Here is a 22,523-nt window from a genome sequence, read left to right as displayed (position 1 = left end):
TTATTTCACAGTTGTCACTTTTCTAGATTCCCTTTCAGATCTTGCGCATGTACTGACTCAGTGCCAAAGTGGTTTTTGGTTACTGTGTTCCTCTATTCAAAGTCACAGAAACAAACAATTAACACTTAATTTTATTAACAGATTGGGCCTAAGCCCAGCCTGGGACCTATACGGTGGTATGTGTTTATATTTGATGTACATAGTATTTACTCTGCATAATAGTTTCTGTCTGTTATAACTAACATTTTTATTTCTAGTTGTGGGGAAGTCAAGAGCCTTCTGCTTCTGCCATTGACGTTAATGATTTACTGTGTTCTAACTAGGTGAAGGTGGTTATGTTATGACAAACTGTAAATAATTTATCTCAGTGTCAGTATCATTAGACATAAGGAAAATTTATAATTAGATATTTAAATAGATATCTAATGAGAGGAAAGAAAGTGACTCAGTCATTTTCTATGCTAATCACTTTGCGAATGTATTTTAAATTGCATTTAAAATTGACAACCTGAAACCACTACAAACAAGAGAACCTAGTTAATTGCTGAAATGATTGTGTTATCACATACTGGCTCGGATACACATTGCCCATGAACAGTGAAAAGGGTAGACAGGGTAGTAGCTCTTTCTCTGGTGCCTGTATTCCCTGCTCACAGCTCCTGATCCCTGAGCCTCTTTGCAGGGAAGCTGTGTCGGACTCCGGAGCCAGACTGCCTGGGTTTGAATCCCAGCTCTGCTGTCGACCAGCGTGAGCGACTACCCAACCTGTCTGTGCCTCTGTTCCCCCGTGTGTGAAACGAGGACAGGAGTCATAGCTAACTTCCTCGGGGTATCATGTGCAGCACTTAGAAAAGTGCCGGGCACGGAACGAGCACTCAGTAAGTGTTGGCCGTCGGCACCGTCCTTCCCGGCCAGACTCCTGGTGCCCGAGTAATGCTGTTCTGGGTAGTCGGATACTGTTTCGGGTTATCTGTGGGTCCAGTCCTGATTTTGTGACCATTTGTGATTTGTGATATAGACTCTTCCAATTAAAGCAGCAAACATATGAAAATATGAGCACCCATCCTGGGACCAGACATGTTAGAAGTATTGGAAGGGATCGAACGGCATGCAGGGCCTAATCCTCCTGCCAGGCAGTTTGCGGTCTCGCTGTAGAGCTGAGGCCAGCACAGAAAAAGCTAAATAGCGGCGCAAGGAGGAGGTGCTGGAGCGAGGCCACAGTCTGTACACGCACGACACAAGCAGCACACGGCCACTGGGGAGCAGGAGCCTACGCATGGACACGTCTTGGTTGTACTTTAGGGACGATGTGCAACCCAGTTGGGCTGGAGCAGGGCGTCGCTGTCGGGGATAGTGGGCGATAGGGGTAGACAGGTACACCGTTTCCAACATTTTAAGGGCTCTGCTATGCTAGGGTTTTTCTTTTTTAAAATATTTTACTTCTTCTTTTGAAATAATGAGCTAACAGTATACTAGCCCTGCTCAAATCCTGAATGCTGAAGTGTTTATAGAAAAATGACCATTAGTTGAGGTTTTCTTTTGAAAAATGGGCCTATTTATCATTAAACTCCAGTTCCCAGCTTCATCATTAGAGACAGGAGCTGCTCAGGTGGTGATGAAAAATTTATCTCAAGATAATAAAAACACACTTTTTTTTTATGTGTATCCTTATAGGCTTTTTGGCTCTACAATTTCAACTGGAACTTTTTAAATGATAATCTACAATTGACTATTGAAATTAGTGAATTGATTTCTGATTACATTTAAGACCCTTTGTTCTTAGAGTAGCATTTGTTTATCAACATTTACTCATTATAATACATTTTTGATGCCTTATGCTAAGCTTCCTTTTTTACCCAGTAAAGGGAGAATTGGGAATAGTTTATTTGCGATGACAAATATATTACCTGAAATTAACAATAGAAAGCCTTTTCAATGACATCTAGGGTGTATACTTATTACTTTTTTTATTCCTGAAAGCACTAAGGCAATTTCTGGAGCTTTTTTTGTATTAGGTTAAAAACCAATGTCCATAAATGTCCCTCTGAGGCCCCAATTGTTTTTCATAGGATTCTAATATTTTTAATTTCAGTTGTGAAATGTCACTAGTCTTCTACCAATTTTGTCCACTTTCCAGCATGGATGCATTCATGTTCAACATTTTTATTTTAATGGTTTGTAATAGCTGGCTGCATTTTTAGAGCTAGCCATTTAAAATGAAAATTGGACTTGGCCATTACTGCATACTGTGACATCAGAGTTTCAGTTCTGCTGTATACAGGTGATAAGAAAAAAATGTTGTTTAGCTAAATCTTCCAGTCCTGGATTAAATGCACAAGTAGTAGAATGTATTAGAACCCAATTTACATCAAGATGGTTTAGGTTTTTTTCTTTGCTCAGGTCCTAGTCATGTATCAATAACTGCGGACCTTCCTCAACTTCCAGAAAACACTGGGCCGAGGGCTTGTAGGCAGGGCTGTTACATAGTCTCTGGCTCAGGGTAGGGCCCGCTGCCTGCTTGGGAATCGCTGTTGCTGAATGTGCTCACTTGGATTGGATCCGATTGTAGCAAATCGCAGTACGGCAAAGCAGACATCTACACTTGCCAAATATGACACATGAGGTCAGCTTTAATCAGAGATCATTTGCATGTAAAATTCTACAGGGAGGCCAGTCATTATTGAATAAGAAAGTAGTTTAAGAGATCCGTGTTTCTCTGATTTATGAGTGTAGGGCTCATACACGATTGGAGGAAATGACCACTCCCTCCCTGGCCCTGCCCTGTGATTGGAGGAAATGACCACAGTAAAAGTGTTTTGTGAATGAGGCTGCCTGTTCTTTTTAAAAAAACAAATTTCCTTATTCATTGGCTTCCTTAGGACTGTTATTGCTGCTCCCCCCCAATTTTAATTTTACCATTTCTTCAGGCTGTCTCTTTCCCTAATTTTAATCTATCCATTTCCTCTCTTTATCCCTCAATAAAATTAAGTTGACAATTATATTCCTTTTTCCTTTATCCAAATAATTAGCATTCTGGCCAGGTTTATTCCAAAGATACTTATTCTTCCTCACCCCGCATACTTCTGAACAGAAAGTTCCCCAGATAAAGAAAATCTTAACATAGTGCATGCTTTTACATACAGGGTCCTCAGTCCTTCGCAGCCTCAGCAATCCCACGAGAAGAACACATACACCCACTTCAACAGCCCCCCAAATTCCAAGTTTCTACTTGTATGGGAAAATACAATAATTCGGGCAAGCATTCGCAATAAATCATAGAGTTATGAATAAATCTTGGTTGTCAAAAGCAAATGTGTAGCCGTTCCAAAGCGTCTGCCATTAGAATTCAGCAAGGCAGCTGTCAGCTGTTTTCTTGTAATTAAACAGCCAATGAGCAGCTAATTAAGACATATGTGTATACAGAAGTGGAAGTGGGTATGTTAATGAACTGTAGGAATCAATTCATTAAGTGAAAATTGTCAAAAGACCAAACATCAGATCAGCATTTCAGCCTGTGCCTCACTGAGAAGGAGCCCCAAGGAGGAGGTCTAGCCCTTTGGGGCAAGACCCCTGAGCACCTTCCCAACCACACCCCCAGTTCTGTGTCCAGCCAACCCACATTGTGGGGCAAAACTATTAATCACCCAATAGGAAATGCCACGTTTATATCAAAGCTCATTATTAAGTAGATCTTGCAAATAAAAGTGTTTTAAATAGCTATGTATTAATATGTACATATTCAATAACCTACAAAACGCCACTTCCCTTACCTCGGGTCTGCACCATTACATGAAACTGCCTACAGAACTGAAATTGAGGTGGGGGGTTATTAGTTTTGTTTTGTTTTGTCGTTTGTCTGTTTTCGTTGGATCTGCCCTACATGTTTGTCTCAGGGATTTCTCTGTGGTACATTAAGAAGTGTATATAGCCTTTGGAATAAGATGCACCGAGGTTTCAGGAATTCAAATCCTGGTTCCTCCTGCCCTTACCTGCTCTGTAGTTTTGGGCACGTGGCTTAACCTCTCTGCATTTTAATTTTCTTATTTGTGAAACAGATATAAAAATACTTACTTTGCAGAGTTGTTGTGAATTGCAAACAAACAATGTGCAAACACCCTACATGGTGCCTGGTATAAAATAGGTGCTCGGCATCCGATCGTCGCTACTGTCTTTATCGCTACCATCATCTCTTTTTCCTTTGGACATATATTCAGCACGTATCTGTTGGCTTCTCTGAGTCCTTGGTTAGCTGTTAGAAACAGTAAAACAGGGCAGTCAGTGAGGGTGGCAGATTAGAAATACAGCAAGTTCGGGGACATAAGGGGGACACAGAGAGGGCTCTAAGGATACACATGGGAGGAGCTCCTCAACCAGCCTCGGAAGGGGCAAGGTCAGAGAAAGCTCCTGGAGAAAGTGAATCCTGAAGGGAAGGAGAGAGCTTTCCAGGAAGTGCATGTGCGTGCGTGTGTGTGTGTGTGTGTGTGTGTGTGTGTGTGTGTGTGTGTGTTGGGTTGGGTCAGAGTGGCCTTAGAGGAACTGTGAACACAATAGGTTAGGCTCGGCCAGAGTGTGACTTTGAGAAGAGGACTGAATGTAGGAGAGAGTTGCCTGGACAGGTGGTCATAGCCTGGTCATCAGTAGGGAGCCGCTGAGGGCTAATAAGCAGGGGAGTGACTTGATCAGGTTTATGCTTTCTAGAACGTGATCTTAAGCGACTGTATGAAAATGAATTGGAAGGAGTGAGAACTGAAGGAGAAAGACCAGTTGGAAGGCTGTATAATAACCAATTAAGGGGGAAAGAGATAAGGAAACTTGAGAAAATTGCAGTAACATTGAGAGAGAAGTAGATAAATTTGAAAATATGGTGGCTAGAAAGAGCCTAATTTGGTGCCTGTGTGGATATGAGTGTGGAGGAGGCAGGGATGAAAGGAAGCCCGTCTTTCTGTCCTAAGTGAATGGGGTGAAGGTGGTGCCCTTCACGGAGCAAGCAGGGAAACCCTGGAGGAGATGAGGCTGGGAGAGAGGGAGTGGGTCGGGATACATTCTGTCCTGGAATGAAGATAAAATTATTCACTTAAAGTTTCTGGAGAGTGTGTGGGTGGTGGGGGAGGCAGATGGAGCTATGCGAAACCAACCCACAGCTTCGGGTAAATTCCTGTCTGAAGTGAGGAGGCTTCATTCAGCCTGATGAGAAGCTGGGGATCCAACCCGGACTGGGCTTCATCCAGCCTCGTGCCGGTCAGTTTCTAGCAGCCAGCTCCCTGGAAAACAAACAGTGTCCGTATGTCTGTACATAACTTCAGCGTGTGTTTTACTGATATGATTCACACAGTTTACAAAGAGGAAAATCTCTAATGCTCTTTATTTATGCACCTCATACAAATGTTTCTCACTGGATGGTCTCGCTGACTTTTGCTGAACCCTTGTATCCATACCGGTAGTTGCAGTTGGCAAAGGACTACAATGCCAACACAAATGTTGGTTGGTATTTTGACACACTTTGGCATTTCACCCACATTGTTATCATTTTCTTCATCATTTTTTAAAACTAGACAATAAATGGAACAATAAATCAAGTCCCTATTTGCAGCGTTTGCCAATTTCGGTAGTATAAATACTACCCCCACGAGGCTGGTTCAAGCCTCCCACCATGCAGTCTCACTGTGTACAGAGTAGGGAAGAGGTGCATAGGGACCCACCATTGTGTAGCGCATCCACCATTCAGACAGACGTGATGTAAGTAACCTCCAGAACGTGGAGAATAGAAAAATAATGAAAGAATATGTTGATGTTTAATAATGATTATAGCTGGCTCGTGGAATTTGGACATTCTGCTCTTGCAGCCTGGGATGAGCCTTTTCCCACACACCTGTGCATCTGTCCCAGTCCTGGGGCGCTCCATCCAATCTAGTGGGATTGATGAACAATTTCGTCAGTCCGTATACAGCCATATTGTTTTTAAAAAACAGGTGATAGAGAATGAAAGGCCAAAATCAGAACTAAAACTCAATGACGGGCACTTTGAAAGGCTAGGCGAAATAAAGGAAGAAACCCTGGAGAGTTCTCCTTGACACAGTGGGAATGGAGCCAAAAGGTTGATGTGCGAGGAGGCTCTGTATGAGCGAACTGGGACTGCGGGACATCAGTTTTATCCGTCCAGCTCTTACGGGAAGATACGGAAGTGAGAGGGCGCTGCAGGCAAATCTAGGGCACTGGAGTTTGAATCCCAGCACTGACTCTCACCTGCCATGGGACCACCTTAAAATTCTGAGCTTCTTTCTTGCTGTCTGTAAAATCAGAACACCAGAGTAGATCTCTCCTCCTGCAAGAGGAAGGCATCAGAGTCTTCAGGACGCTTTGTTAAAATATTTACCATTCAAAATTGACTTTTTGTGATCACAAAGCAGTTCCACTTTTAATTTTTTGAGGTAACTCCATGCTGCTTTCCACAGTGGCTACAGCAATCTGCATTCCCACCAACAGTGCACGAAGATTTCCTTTTCTCCACATCTTCACCAGCAGTTGTTGTCTGTTGATTTATTGATGGTAGCCATCTGACAGGCGTGAGGTGATATCTCATTTTGGTTTAATTTGCATCTCTCTGATGATTAGTGATGTTGAGCATCTTTTCATATGTCTATCAGCTACCTTTGTACCCTTTGGAGAAGTGTCTGTTCAGATGCTTTGCCCATTTTTAAATTAGATTGTTTGGTTTTTTGGTGTTGAGTTTTATAAGTTCTTTATAAATTTTGGATGTTAACCTCTTATCAGATGTATTATTGGCAAATATGTTCTCCCATTCTGTGGGTTGTCTTTTCATTTTATTGATGGTTTCCTTTGCTGTGCAAAATCTTTTTGGTTTGATGTAGTCCCATTTGTTTATTTATTTATTTTTATTGATTTGAGAGAAAGAGAGAGAGAAACATCAATTTCTTGTTCAATTTATTTATTCATTCATTGGTTGATTCATTGGTGTGCCCTGACCAGGGGATTGAACCCACAACCTTAGCATTCAGGGATCATGCTCTAACCAAATGAGCTACGCAGCTAGGCCACTTGTTTATTTTTTCATATGATTTTACTTATATGGGGAATCTAAAGAACAAAATAAACTAACCAACAAAATAGAAACAGACTCATAAATACAGAGAATAGACTGACAGCTGTCAGAGGGGAGGGAGTAGGAGGGATGGGTGGAAAAGTTGAAGGGATTGAGCAAAAAAAAAAAAAATCCTCATAGAAGACATGACTTGGTGTAGTAAACACACAATACAATATATAGATGATGTATTCTAGAATTGTACACCTGAAACCTATGTAATTTTATTAACCAATGTCACCCCAATAAATTCAAGGAGTTTTTTAAATTGACATTTCTGCTCTTTTGACCTACAAAAATGACCATTTAATATTGTTTTAAGTAATATGTATGTCTGGACTGTATCCCCCAAGGTTTTGGTTCAATGGACGTAAAGCATATATTTTTAGAAGCTCCACTGGAGATTCTGTGTCTATTTGAGAATTGTCAAACCTGTTCATCTCTCAACTCCCTTCCCCTAAAGGCCTGTTTGTTTTCTAATTTACTGTTCACAATAACTGCATGTTAGTGTGCTGCCACTAGGTGGGGATAATGTGCCACTGTCACACGAGGATATACTACCTTGAAATTCATCATGGTGGCTCTCTGCTCAAGCCCGACCTGTTTATAATGGCACATTTCCATGCATTTTGACATCTGTAAAAAGTGAACTTTTAAGAAAGTTCTTTTAGAAATAAAACTCAAAAATTAATGTGCTTAATATCTTTCCAAACTAACTCCCAGCATCAGCACTCTGTCTGCTCTTTCTACGTACCTCATCAGCTCCACCCAAAACTCCATGCACTGGGCTCAGACTCCCCGACCCCTAGCACCGATGTCTCAGCTCACTCACTTCACAGTGAAACCCTCTCCAGGATGGCTCCCCAGTCAGTCAAGACCCTGCTTCTGCATTTATGAGCATATACGTCTACATTTAGGGAGGAAGCTATCTACCATACTTTCTACTCCTCTTCCTCTTCCTTCTCACTTTTCTAATCTTTCTCCCTCTTTTGTGTCCATTAGCTTTAAACATTTTATTAGTTTAACTTCCTGAATCCTTAAACCTCTGAGAAACCCCAAGGCATGCTGAAAAGAAGAGTTGAGGGTGTGGGGAGGAAGACCAAGCCCTCATTCTGCTGAAGTGGTTATCTGTGTCACAGAGGTTAACCCTCTCTCGCCCTTCAGGGCTCTCACTTTATAACCTCACTGAGCCCTCCTGTCTAGAATTCGATAGCTCTCTTTGTGGCCATGACTGTTGACTTAGTCCACAAGAAAGAAAGACCTCTTCTCTGGCATGTAGCTCTGCTACTCCAGGCACTTGCTCAGCTGGCTCAGTGAAGAATAAATGGTGCTGTGAAGAGCAAGGTGTCTATTTGCTCGCTTGCTGTTCCCAAACCTTTCATCATCATCATCATCATCATCATCATGCCCCCTTAGAGTTCCATTATAGCAGAGCAAACTGGTGATTATGTATGGCTTCTCTGCTAACATTCTGGAGCTTTATTAGCAGTGGTCTCTATTAACTTGAGTTTAATATGTGGGAACTAAAAGGTAGCATCCTTTTTGTTAATGACTCCATCATTATTCAAGAGCGGTATCTAGTTCTAGATTTCAGATTTATGAAGGATGTGGAGAAACCACAGGTGACCCTGAGGAGAAACACTAACAGTGGAAAAGGACCTGGAAAGAAGGTGGCAGATGCTCCGATTGGGTGTACAGACTAAACATTATCTGATAGCCTGGCAGTCCCCAAATACTGTCTCCATTTAAAGGAAAAAGAGATCACTCAGAACTCTCCGTGTTCAATGATCTTAAAACAAAATGAAACGGGTTCTTGCGATGCAAGCAAAATTCAGCCTCAACTAAAGGAAAGCAAATAATTCCTGACCCTAGACGTTTGCAGTGATAGATTCAGACACAAAGGGACTGAATGGTGGTACGATCTCAAGAAAAAAGGAAAGCCTTTAGCTTAGACAGAGATTATGTGTCTCAGACTTAACTACTTAGACAGCTGGCCTCTTGGTATCTCTTTCTAAGGATTATCTGCCTCTGTAACCATTTATATTTTCTTGAATTCTCACCATCAAGCCCCAAAGAAAGCTTTCCTTCTTCTCACTTCCTCTTCACAGAGGGAAAAAAAAAATAACCCCACAGTTTAGATATTTTGAGAAAAGAGAAATTGCTTGACAGAAGAGGCCAGACTTGGTATAAGGGAGATTGAAAGTACAATAGAAAGGCCATCCGAGACCCTGCGCCCCAAGCCTTGCCCACATTGTTGAGGTTAGTGAGCAGCGTGGCAGAGAGCGGAGAGGGGGTGAGGTATCTGTGCCCTGCTCTCTCCCAGGTTGGCTTCCAAAAGGAAGGAACTGGGAACTGAGGTCATATCATCATATCCATCGACTAAATCACATGGTTCCCCAGCCGTCACGAAAGAAAGCAGATGTACTAGACTTTTTTCCCCAAGTGTTTCACATACATTCCTACCTGCATACTGTACAATAGAAAAAAAAATCAGAAAGCCCAGATAAACAGAAAGAACATTGAAATCACCTATGGCCCCACCAACCAGTGCCAACAATTTCATTTGGGGGCATAATTTTCCAAAGTTTCTTCTATGTGAAATATATGGATTTTTTCAAAAATTGGATTATATTATGTTTAGTTCTTCACTTTTTAAATTCAGCAATATATTTTTGTTACCTTTCTTTGTCAACTGTACTTCTGAAATTCCATTTTTAATGCCTGCTGAATGTGTGGATATCCAATATGATTCTTCCAATTCACGAATGTTGGACACTTAGCATCTTCCTAAATTGTTTTATATCACAGATAGTTCTGTGGCAGCCATCCTTGTAGGTAAATGTTTGTATCATTTGTAATGTTCCTTTAGAATATATTCCCTAAAAGAGTAATTCCTGGTTCAAGGGATAGGTAGTTTTTAAGGATTTTGATACAACTGCCAAGCTGGCCTCCAGAAGAATCTTTAGGTGGAAGGTATACCCTTATCAGTTTGCCCACCACTCTGCCAGCTCTTCAGGATTTTTCATCTCCCCCTCCACTAGTGTGCTGTTGGGTGGCGTCATCTTAATCTTTAAAGATTTAAAGATGATAATACTTTTGTATACTTCGTGGCTATGCTTCATAGATATAACTCTGGTTACCTTTGTTCTCGTCACAGTACTGCACCACCACTGAGAGATAATTCATCAATAAAAAGATAACCAAAAACTATCCCTATGTTTGGTATTAAGAAATGTGCTTCTAAATAACATATGGATTAGAGAAGAACTCTATTGAAAATTGGAGCATGTTTTCATTTGAGTGATAATGAAAATACTACCTAGCAAAATTTCTGGGTTGCTACTAAAGCATAAGTAAAAGGAAAACTTGCAGCTTTAAGAATAAACACTGAAGCCCTGGCCGGTGTGGCTTAGTTGGTTGGAGCATCGTCCTGTAAACCGAACAGTGGCAGGTTCAATTCCTGGTCAGGGCACATACCCAGCTTTCAGTTTCCAGTCGGGCACGTACAAGAAGGCAACCAATCAATGTTTCTCTCTCACATTGATGTTTTTCTTTCTCTCTTTCTCTCCCTTCCTCGCTCTCTAAAGGCAATAAAAGTAAAAATAAAACAAGTCCTCTGGTGAGAATAAAAAAACAATTTTAAAGAAAGAATAAACACTGAAAATTAATGAGCTAGTAAGGATCCAACTCAAGAAGTTAGCAAAAATGAGTGAATGAAGAATGAAATGCTTGAAGTCAACAATTCCCTTTGCGTCTTTGGTATATATATACATATATATGTATTTTTATTACCTCTGCATCTTTGTACACCCTCTCATCTCCAAAACAGCGCTTAACAGCTAAGTGTAGCTTGATGAACATCAAATTGGATTTGTTAAATTGTAAGGGTCATGCCCTGACCAGTGTGGCTCAGTCGGTAGGGCCTTGTCCTGCAAAGTGAAAGGTCGCCAGTTGCTTCAGTTGCGGGTTCAGTCCCTGGTCGGATCGTGTACAAGAGGAAAACAATCGATGTTTCTCTCTCACATCAGTGTTTCTCTCCCTCTCCTTTCCTTCCCTTCTCTCTAAAAATAAATAAATACAATCTTTTAAAAAGAAATTGTAAAGTTTGTGACACTAAACACGTGGTATTTTCAAATTGTTAGGGTTGAATATTCCCAGTTTGAATGATCTGCCAAAGTAGTCTGTCCAAGTGTCACTTAACTTTTGGGGCAGCAGATTCTAACGTGGGGAAGGTGAGACACCTGAAGGATGATGCATTTGAGTGGGTTAGTAGCGACTACCACAGTGTGTACGAGGGTGGCAGCCACTCTGGGGTATGGTAAGGATGAATTTCCTTATCTCTGGACATCCCCAGAAGTGGTTTGTATTTATTCTACTCAAAACATTTTGGAAATAGAGGTTAAATATATGTGCCTTGGTATTCTTCCATCAACACGTTGCTTTTGATCATCAGAAGCCAAGAACAGGGCCTGACCCTGTGCCTTTTCCACAGACACCATCTGTATGCAGTGAAAAGTTCTGTGTGTGTAAAGGACAGAGGACTGGGCTCTGGGGATCAATTTTACTCAGGAAAAAGAAGTGACTTTAATTTCATTAATGGTCTCCTAGATGATTCTGCTACAAGTTTAATCCTCATTAAATATTAATGCCACTCAGTTCTCACTATACTGTCTTTAGTATCACACAGCTCAAACTGACACTAACCTGTTTTATGTCTCATAACTGAATCGCAGGGCTTTTTCAGGAGAAGTCAGCAAAGCAATGCCACCTACTCCTGTCCTCGTCAGAAGAACTGTTTGATTGATCGAACCAGTAGAAACCGCTGCCAACACTGTCGATTACAGAAATGCCTTGCCGTAGGGATGTCTCGAGATGGTGAGCACTCACAGCCGGAGATGTACGGTGCATGGGCTTCTCAAAGTGCTTCCTGAAACCTGGACCCAGATCTGCCCAAACAGGCCCTCCCTCCCCTGCCGGCTAGTGGGCTTCAGAGCAGTTACTTCCTCCTCCGTGCTCCACGGGCGTGAGCTGCCTGGCTGTTGAGGGGCGCGTGGGAGAGAAGTATCTGTGTGGTCAGAACACCTTCGGAATGTTGATGTTTACCACATCACAGGTGGGCCAGGCGATGGGAGGTTAGTGTCCTCTGAGGTCCTTAATAAACGTACCTCCTGTAGGCATTTTCCCGAGAAGGAAACACAAGCGAGAGCTAATTGTGACATATTTTACACTAGTGAGCTTAGTGCCAGTCGGGTTCAATTAGCTTTTATGCTAAATGGATACTTTGAATCATAATGCCAAAGTCAAATATTTGTACACTGAGAATATATGAAAATAGTGCAAAATCTGGCCCAATGACAAATGCTCTTTTTGTTAAAAGAAGCTATTTTAAGAAATAAAGACCACCTACCATTCAACTAGAGAACCTTTCAAGATCTTCCTGGAAAACCAGCTGAAGCGCACCGAATAATCAACACCAGATTTCAAGACAGTTATTCTTATATAAGGAAACCGTGTAGAAGTACAGCGGGTACCTTTTAAAGACTTTTCCAAATATACTAGCTGGCTCTCTTAAGAGATCCCTTTGAAGGAAACATCTCTTCCTATAGAGTTTCAGCCTGTGGAAAAATACTTGAGGATGCTGGGTTGGCATTCTGCAGGCCAGTCTTACCCGTAATCAGATGTTCTTGGGGCCTGGGGACTTGCCCAGACACAAGTGGCAATGACCTTCAATAGTGGGGCACAGGGTGGCCTCTTGTAGAGTGTGTAGAAACAAAAGTGAAGTTTTTACCTTTGGGACACGCAAGTCCCAGACCTTACACTGTAGTCGCAGAGATTCCTGTGGTGTGCGTGTGACTCTGCAGATCCCACCTGCCAATGGCACTGCACCCACCAAGTGGGTTCATCTCTTATGAACTTAAAAGTTAAAATCACAAGTCATGTCTGCATTTTCCCAGCAGCTGATCTGTTCCTTTCCCTTACAGGATGGTGTGATTGCTGTTGTTAATATTCATGCAAAGGTTCAAGGCAATTCAGAGTCATGCAGAACAGGTTCCACCTCTGAATATTAATCCCCTTGAGTGCTCTAGAACATAGATTCTGTCACACAAAAGTAAAGTGCCTTCAGTGTGTCTCCTGAAGGTTTTGTAGGGAAGTGACGGCACACGTTATTAAGGGCGTGGAGTGAATTTGGGGGCTTATAAAAACATAGGCCTGAAACGCAGAGCCACGTCAGTCTAACTAGCCCCACCCAAGTGTGTTCCTTCCTCCCTGGAACCAGAAAATTAGCAATCCCACAGTCACTTGTTTCTTCTCTGCAAAAGGACAGTAGGTCCTTCTTGGCAGGGAAAGAATCCACCAGCTGGTAGCCTGGGTTCCCAACGTCATGTCCGTCTATCCTGCCCGTCTATCCTGCCTCCTTCCTGTAGCCTCACAGAGCTGTGACGATGGTCAAATGTGTGAATCCATCCTCCCCATCAGGTGTAAATTTAACCACAATCGACTAGAGCATCTTAGTCCCTCCAGCAGAGGCTCCCTCTGCATATATAGGTTCAGGCTGAAAAATACATAGGTTCCTGGGAGAGTTCAGACCAGGAAATCATAACGGTTTTTTTTCCCTCAACTATATGGGTGTTTCAGAAGAAATCGTTTGGGATTCTGAATGAACTGGGAAGTTACTGCAGTCATTGCTCCACTTTAAATACGGAACATCGCAAGGAGAAATGTTGCAAACACAAATTCGCGCAACAGGGAGGGATCTTAGACAGTGTTTGCCCTTTCCAGAATTCCGACACTCTTGTTACTTGAGGCAAAATAAGAAAAGTAGAAAATCTCACCTAAAGATGGGCCCAAGTGCTTTGCAGGGGTCACTGTGACCCAGCATAGGGGAGGGGCTTCTTGGGTGGACTTGGAGATGTAATTCGGGGAACTGCAAAGGCCTCGTCCAGTCTGTTTAGGTCTCTCAGCAAAGCCCCAGCTTCCACCGTCTGGGAAGAAACTCATTTGAGCATACGGGATAGAGGAATGGATGAAAACTGAGGTTTGACTGCTTGTGCCTCGATGTACCTCTGTGAGCCTGTGCACTGGGAAGGGAGAGAGGGTCCCGCCCGGCTGCATGGGTGGGCAGTGAACACCCCCACCCAGTCCCATTCCAGTGGCTCCCCTGAGCACGGGGTCACAGAACAGCAAGAAACCATAGGTGGTTGTTTTGCTGGGTCTCCTCTGCCCATCCTCAGTTCCTCTGGGATGTGTCTTTGCTGTTGTGGGCGTGGGGTGGAACTGTGTTCACCTCTGGATCACACCCTTATTTTGTGGTTATGTGGTTTTGGGATGAGATTGTCTGAGACTTCAAAGGAACCCCTAAAGCAACCCCTAATGAAGAAAAGCGTATTATATATGGTGTGGTTTGGCCTTTTTCTTCCAGCGGTAAAATTTGGCCGAATGTCGAAAAAGCAAAGAGACAGCTTGTATGCGGAAGTGCAGAAACACCGGATGCAGCAGCAGCAGAGAGACCACCAGCAGCAGCCCGGAGAGGCCGAGCCGCTGACTCCAACCTACAACATCTCGGCCAACGGGCTGACAGAACTGCACGACGACCTCAGCAACTACATCGACGGGCACACCCCCGAGGGGAGCAAGGCAGACTCTGCCGTCAGCAGCTTCTACCTGGACATACAGCCTTCCCCGGACCAGTCAGGTCTCGACATCAATGGAATCAAACCAGAACCAATATGCGACTACACACCAGCATCAGGCTTCTTTCCCTACTGTTCTTTCACTAATGGAGAGACGTCCCCAACTGTGTCCATGGCAGAACTAGGTAATGGCTTCCGTGTTTCTATTGGGATGCGCTGCGTACGCACTTTGAAGTAAATGGGATGTGTTTGACTTTCCTCTAATGAATTATATTATTAAAATGATGCAGCTAGAAGGGAAACTCACCTTTGCCGTTTGGACCACTTCGGAATACCACCCTCCCTGCCGCCTTGCTTTTCACTGTCCACTGTTTCCCATGGATGGGCAAGGAAAACATTGACCTGTCAGCATCAAAGATGGGTCAGCATGAATTAAAGCAGTCTTAAAATTCCTCAGGAAACTGTTGTGCTCCGGAAATGGCCCCATTTACTTTGTTAGTTACTCACTTACGTCCCAGGTATTGCTTTACACCTGAAGTCCACAAACTAAATCTGGCCCATAGACATAATTTTTGACCGATGCCGAGTTTTAAAATTTTGAATCTGTTGCCAAAACTTAGAACTGGACAGTCTCACAGAAGAAGTCAGGTTGTCAGCTTCTTGTGGGAGGGAAAAAATGATCTAGGTATAGGGGACCGGCAGCAACTAGCTGGCCCCAGTGAGGTGCTAACACCTTTGCAGCACCCCCCTCCCCTGTCCCCATGTGTATATGACTGCCCAGCCCCTGCAGGCCTCTCAGTTTCACGACTCTGATGTGTCCAATAAACACCAAAGGGAAACTGGCTTCTTTATTTGCCAGACTGTTTTGGCGATGGATATTGGTAACAAAACTGATATATTTCATAGAAGAGTTAACTTCCCCCGCCCCCCCCCCCAAAACCCCCTGAAAAAACGAAACCTTGTCATTTCCTTATTCCTATGACATCATTTTTGCTTCTTCAGTGATGTGACCTAGAAATGTTGATAACACAATGAAAAACTTCCCATTTCAAGGAAGTTGCATTAGCATCCTCTGTTACATTTAATCGATTTTTAAGTGCAGCACTATTGTTACAGAAACTTTGATAAGAACCTTTGCAGTTTTAGAATTCGGTGTGTTCCTCCCCATGACCCCTTGCACAAGGTTACAATCCTCTGGGAGATTTCAATTAGTTGTGTGGAGATAACTAAGTTAATGCGAGGAGAGAGTGAAGACTTCAGATGGAAAAGAACCAGCAGGTTCTGACTTGAGCACAGAAATCCTCAGTTCACAGGGAAAAAAAAGTGGTTGTGTTCTTTAGATGGTTTCTCCACCTCTGTACCCCATAAAACATTTTTAAGTGAAATTTATATTTCCAGTAAAATCTTTCTCCAAATAGAACAAATTGAATGTTCTTTACGGTTTTTACACAAGCACCTCTTTATGGGTCTAAATTTAAATCCTCAAGAGCAGAGACATTTTAAGCCTGGTCTTTAACCACTGAACAGCATTAAAGGTGTATCACAGCTCTTTTGATTAACAGAAAAACCTCTGAACTAGACGCCAAGCTGAGCAGAGGTAGGTTTGATTTTATTTTTCTTGAACTAGAACAAAAACCTTCCATTTTTGTCACGAAATCTTGGTTGGCTGAGCCTTAAGCAGAACTATAATGAAAGTAAAATTTTCAGAAATGAATAAGGATTTGATTGAAAGTTGACATGATATCATGAAAAAAGACCTGGTTCTCTTTACCTTAGGTCTGCTCCCACCTTATCATAAATACCAGCGAGTCTATTCTGTTTGCGCGTCAAACGTGCAACCCTGAAATAAATCCACAAGGCTTAGCCAGTGTTCCCCTTGAATATGGCACTTCGGCTACATGTGTAGTGAGTGACACCTGAGGGGGCATGAAATGGCGAGGCCGGTTCCCCCAGCTTCCTCTTCCCCGCAGATCAGTTTCCTCTTCCGCGCTGGTCACCTGTCAGTGCAGTCTAGGAGCCCTGTGCCTTCCTGCTTTCTCCATGTTCTCCTAAACTAGGGAATTTTTACACGTGTTCTGGCATTTTCCAGGATGAATAAAATTAACTTGACAGTAGAATTAGTCCCAAACCCAAAACTTAAACAGGAATTTATCTGAAAAGGATGTAACTGGGCTCTAATTTTCTATCCCAGTTACCTGGGCAAAATAGTTTGAACAGCTGGGTGGCCTAAAGGTGGCCAAAGACTTTACTGTTTCTTCTTCAAAGCTGAGTGTCCTTTTGGGGCTTAAGTCCTGCTACCTCTTTAACTAAGACTCTTGACTTTATTTTAGGCTAAATTTTGTCATTAGATCTTAAACAAATGAAAACAATTATTCAGTGGAAAAATAAATTCTATATTAACACATCTGAAGCCCAATTCTATCATTCAAGAATAGTACCCACAATCCATTACTTTTAGTGGGACTCTGTCTGCGTTCGTGGCTAGGAAATGTAGCCCTTGACGTACAATTAATACCTGAATTATACGTTCCACATATGCCATCTGGGTTCATTTAAAAAAAACTAACTGCACTTGTTATATAATCAATAATTCTGTGCAGAGAGACGACATATGGGCAAAGCATGAGACAAGAAGTCGACTTACATGGGTTGTGGTCCTAGCTTCGCTACAGGTGATACAACCCAGTATAAGTCATGTAACCCCTGCAGACTACAGTCTCCCTGCCTACGGACTGTAAACATTAGGAGCACGGACTCTGGAGCCAAACTGTGTATGTTTATAATTGGCCACGTGCCAGCTGTGACACCTTGGAAAAGTCACTTAACCTCTGTAAAATGGAGATACTACTAGTACCTTCTCCAAGAGTTGTTACAAAGGTTAAATAAGAAAAGAGAAAAATACATATATATATATATTCTGAATGTATATTATATGAGTCTGGCACACAGTAAATGCTATTAAATGTTAACTATTATCATCACTATTAATGTTGTTATTATCTGTAAACTGGAGAGAGTTTGCACCAGATGATGTCTAAAGTTCCTTCCTACTGTGAAAATTGTTGAAGCAGGCGTGGGTGAGAAGTGAACTGGTTTGCCTGTCCCAAGGGGTCATCTATCCACCGAACTCAGACCAGAAGCCAGGTCTCCTAACTCCTGGTTCCGAGGTATTTCACTATTCCAGGCTGCTTCTCTGAGAGACCACGCTAACTTGTTGACTTTTACTCAGTGCGGCCATATTCTCCTTTGTTGAAATGGAGATTTAAGAACAGCCAAGTGTCTAAAGTCTTACACTTGCCAAATCAACCTGTGAATTGGGAGTCAAAGGCAGCTGATGAGTAGTTGGCAAGAATGCAGCCACTGCCCTCTACTGGTTAGTCACGCACATTGTGTCGTTCATTGCTACTTCTAAAAGCTGGGCCCAAACAGGGAGGGAGGGGTGAGTGCAGACAATTTTTAGGATGAAGTGAAAGGACACGTTGACCATATTAATTGGAAAAGAAGCATAATCTGGCAGAGAATGCTACATCCTCTTCCCTCCCCTCACCTCACAGGATCCCGTTTCTCTGCGAACACTTTGTCATTTTTTTCATATCTGCAGAACTTGGTTTACATTCTAGAATCTGTCTTCTGTAGAGAGTGCTCTTTCTGCAGGAGATGGTTCACTAATTTATTTACACGCTTATTTTTTGCTTCTGACTTCCCATTGTTTTTGTCTTGCTTCTCCTCTTCACAAGCGCCATTGATTCTAAGACATAGTTTACTGGCTTCTCCCTCTTTCTCTCAGCCTCTCTGTCACTTCCCCTTAAATTCTTTTCTTTTGTTCATGTTTCATTTTTATGGTATTGACGTACATTGTTTTGTGTCTGTGTGTTGTGAATAGGGCCATTAAGATTTATTGTTTCAGTGTCTCGAGAGAGATTCTAGTTTGAAGCTTCATTTAGGTGAACCTGCTCTGTTTCCACACAAATGAGTGTGATCCTGTTTGATGGAAGAAGTAACAAATTCCCAAATAAACAAATAGTCCTGTTACTGCTGCCAAGCTTGCATTCGGCACCACTCTTTAAATGGCTTTCTTGCTAAACATTCAAGACCCCGAGAGGGGGATTCCTGTTTGCTATGGTTTCATATTCACAGAATCTTATCAGTTTTTCTTTTAAAACTTTTCACTAGCCTTCCCTCCCATGACAGTGGTTACCAGCCTGCTTCCTGCTCTTAGTCCCTCCCAACTAGATCCAGCAGACTTCGAAGGGGTCCTCTTACCTCCAGCCCCTGTCCTTCAACCATCCAGTCACAAAACTGCTTGTTCTGTTTCCCCAGATACAGTGTTCAGTACCTCGGCCCCTCCTTGAGAATCTTGCTGACTCCTTGTGTTTCATCAGCTCCAAACTCTCAATCCTAATATTCAAGATCCTTCAGGATTTGTACTCTTACCTACTCATATTTCTATTTTGACTCTGTCACTTTATCACATCTGCCTGTCTCCTATAAACGCTATGTTGGTTCCTTCATCTGCCATCCCCTGAATGTGGAACAGGCCTACCCCTTACATCACTGGCCCCCACCTACCAAATCCTACCCTTCCACAAGGGCCAACTCAAACGTCTCTCTTCTGCCAAGAAGTACCCACTAACTTCTCTAAGCTAACATTCATCTCTCCCCTTCCCTGACAGTACCTATTACCAGTTTTTCTTGCTCTTCTGATATAATCCAACGTTATACTTTATTGTCTAATGCTTTGAATTGTCCTTTCAGCATGTCCATACAAGCTCACCAGATTATAAATTCCTATAGAAATTTTTTTGGCATCTATTTCTTAAAATCAAACTCCCTATACCATAGTAGAATAAGAACTAATGTTAGGTAGCACACACTTTGTAACCCTCCCTAAGTTCTCAACTCATTTAATTCTCACAGAACCTCTATGAAATAGATCCTATCTCCCTCATTTTACAAATGAGGAAACCAAAGCACAGAGAGGCTAAGTAACTTACCCAAGATCACACAGCTAATAAGTAGCGAGGCTGAGGTTCAAACTCAGGCATTCTGGCTCCAGAGTCTATCTCTTAACCACTGTACCATATATAGTGACATAGTAGGCCCTCAGTAATGCTTGTTCTGCCATTTTCAGGAAAAACTAAAGAAATACATTTCTGTTATCATAAAAGAATACCACTTCCTCATTTTTCAAGCGTAATCCTTTGCAGGTGAATGGATATGGCAGATGCGTCTTTATAAAATTGCCAAGAAGAGGTTGTGCCCATCATCCCCAACACCTATCTAGGTCAATATTTTTTTATTCCCAGACATTGGTGGAAAGTTATAAAAGAAGGTCAGCAGTGTCTTTGAAGTCACCAAGACTTACTGCTAACTCTTGGCTTTGCCTGTCCTTCATCCCCACATTCCAAAAGACAGAATAGTTTCAAATTGCTTATTTCAATGTATAAAGATAATTAATCTGGTTCAGCATGATGCTTTCTACTTGTTACTTCTTTACAGCAAATATTAGGTAGGGGAAAACACTGATTGCCCAAAGAAGAACTTGACTTTTCACGTTGCGATCTCCCGTTTTCTCCTTAGAACACCTCGCACAGAATATATCTAAGTCACACCTGGAAACTTGCCAATACTTGAGAGAAGAGCTCCAGCAGATAACGTGGCAGACTTTTCTGCAGGAGGAGATTGAGAACTATCAAAACAAGGTATACTCTGAAGAATTTTATCGAGGGTGGAGGGAACGGTGGGAAGAGTGTTCATGCAGGTGATTAGAACGAGACTACCAACAGACCAAAGAATGAGTGCCTTTCATCAGCTGTCAAGTTTCTGTTTAAAATTCTTCCTCCCAGAACTCATTGTGTACCTGAGGCATCACCGTCTTACTGAGATGCCAGTGTGTGAAGTTTCAGCAATAGCCAACAAATGCTGCTGTGCCTGTAACTACACACACATCTCCTATCATTTGTCAATAGGGGGCTAAATGAAGCAGTTTCCATAAGCCTCAATTAGTTGGGATTTGTCCCAATATCATAATGGCAGATTTCAAGGTCAGGAAGTTCATGTAAAATAGTAATCTCAGTCTCATGTTCCTAGAGATTTAGAAAAAGCAGTTTAGGGAGCGTGTACACAGAAAGGTTGGGAATCTATGATTGTAACTCCGGTCTGCACCTAGCAGTGTGAGGCTGACAGGTGTTGCTACTTGACTTTCTTCTGTAAAACGCTGATCAACAAGCCACCAAAATGGGAGGGTGGGGCTGGAGAAGGGGAACTTATAATTATCCACTCTCCCTTCGGGTAAAGAAAATGCTGCTGTTCCCGCCTGATAATTGGAGAAATTCAGGCTTAGGAGGGACCATAGAGTTTATCTAGGCCAAGGCTGCCCTTCACTTCACATAGGAGGAAGCTACGAGGGCATGTGGCTGAGACTGCAGTCGTCAGGACTAGACCATGATTCCTGCTCCTAATTCAGTGTTTCTTCCACCCCATCTATTGGTGGAAACAGTCTTAATTTTTCAAGAGTAGTTTAAAATTTTTCAAGACCAATGTTTCAAGAGTAATTCTTTCCAGGTCAGTGTATACAGCAGGTGTGTCTTTATAAAAATAAAGGTGTGGGAAATGAGGGACACAGGGAAGAGGCTGCGTCCCTCATTTCCCACACCTATCTAGGTTAATAATTGTTCATTCCCTGACATTGGGGGAACAGGTGAGCAACACCACAGATCCAGGTCACCCTGTCACTAAATTAGAGAGTGGGTATATAAAAAGAACTTAAACAGGTTGGGGAATAGCAACACACACTTTGTTTGCCTCCGAGATATGCCAGCAGCCAAAGACTCAAAGGGCTGCAGGAAAGCAGAAGCAGCAGCAAAGTGTATGGAATGGGACTCAGAGTCAGAGATGCTAGGATTTGAATCCCAGCTCTGATGCCTATTCTCTGCGAAACTTCTGTGAGCATTCATGTCCATTTGTGTCCTTTTATGGAAAATGGGGAAATGTTCTTGTGAAAATGAAACGAGACAAGGATGTCGTGAAGCACCTAGCTCCTAGCAGATACACAATAAATGTAACTGACTCCCCCTCTTTCTCCTCCCCCCAGTAAAATGCTGTTAAATTCCTCAAGGCAAAACATATCGTAATTGCTTACAAGAAGATCCTCCATGGCCCAGGGTTCAAGCAGTGGCTTGCGATTTTGTCTTCTGTTTCACGCATGCTCATAACATCTTCCCCCTGCCCCTCTGCCCCCAAAAAGGTCAGGGAGGAATTGGGGGAAGTGAGAAAGGACTTGGAAGCTATCATTAATTATATCCCAAATAACTGGCTAACTGTTTATTTTGGAATCCTCTAGCCTTTTTTAGTCCATTTCCAAAGAAGGATTTTACAAAAGAGGCACAGTTACACCAGTGGAGCCAAGGCCATGGCTAGCGGTGTGTGTTAATGTGTCTCCCTCTTTAACAGCAGCGGGAGGTGATGTGGCAGTTGTGTGCCATCAAAATCACAGAAGCTATACAGTATGTGGTGGAGTTTGCCAAACGCATTGATGGATTTATGGAACTGTGTCAAAACGATCAAATTGTGCTTCTCAAAGCAGGTATGTGCTTTGCAAGTGAATGTTGAGATCTCTTCCTAACCTGCTTTTACCTGCCTATTAAAGAAATGCTTGGTAAGGAAGGTGTCGGGAACAGTTTTTCTCCGGCGACGATAGTTCAGGTTCCTCTGAGCAGAGACTGAGTTCTTTCTCAAGGCATTTCACCTATTTGCAGGAAACGCTCCCTCCATTTCACTTCTCCCCTGGGTGA

The 22,523-nt window shown here is 42.5% G+C and overlaps 1 protein-coding gene across 6 annotated transcripts in view; it reads left to right on the top strand.

The window, feature by feature from the left end:
• RORA (RAR related orphan receptor A) overlaps window positions 1-22,523 on the top strand; it is a 697,355-nt gene that overhangs the window by 660,761 nt on the left and 14,071 nt on the right. For 5 of the 6 annotated variants that reach the window (XM_053927993.1, XM_053927991.2, XM_045201388.3 and 2 more), the window contains 4 exons: window positions 11,833-11,974; window positions 14,520-14,915; window positions 20,311-20,432; window positions 22,183-22,315. In XM_053927993.1, the coding sequence (XP_053783968.1) occupies window positions 11,833-11,974; window positions 14,520-14,915; window positions 20,311-20,432; window positions 22,183-22,315 (793 nt within the window). The remainder of the gene's footprint in view (window positions 1-11,832; window positions 11,975-14,519; window positions 14,916-20,310; window positions 20,433-22,182; window positions 22,316-22,523) is intronic. The other variant, XM_053927992.2, reaches the window with a different exon arrangement.

The sequence above is a fragment of the Desmodus rotundus genome, chromosome 7, assembly GCF_022682495.2.
Source record: "Desmodus rotundus isolate HL8 chromosome 7, HLdesRot8A.1, whole genome shotgun sequence".
NCBI lineage: Eukaryota > Metazoa > Chordata > Mammalia > Chiroptera > Phyllostomidae > Desmodus > Desmodus rotundus.
This window is presented reverse-complemented; position numbering and strand designations above follow the sequence as displayed.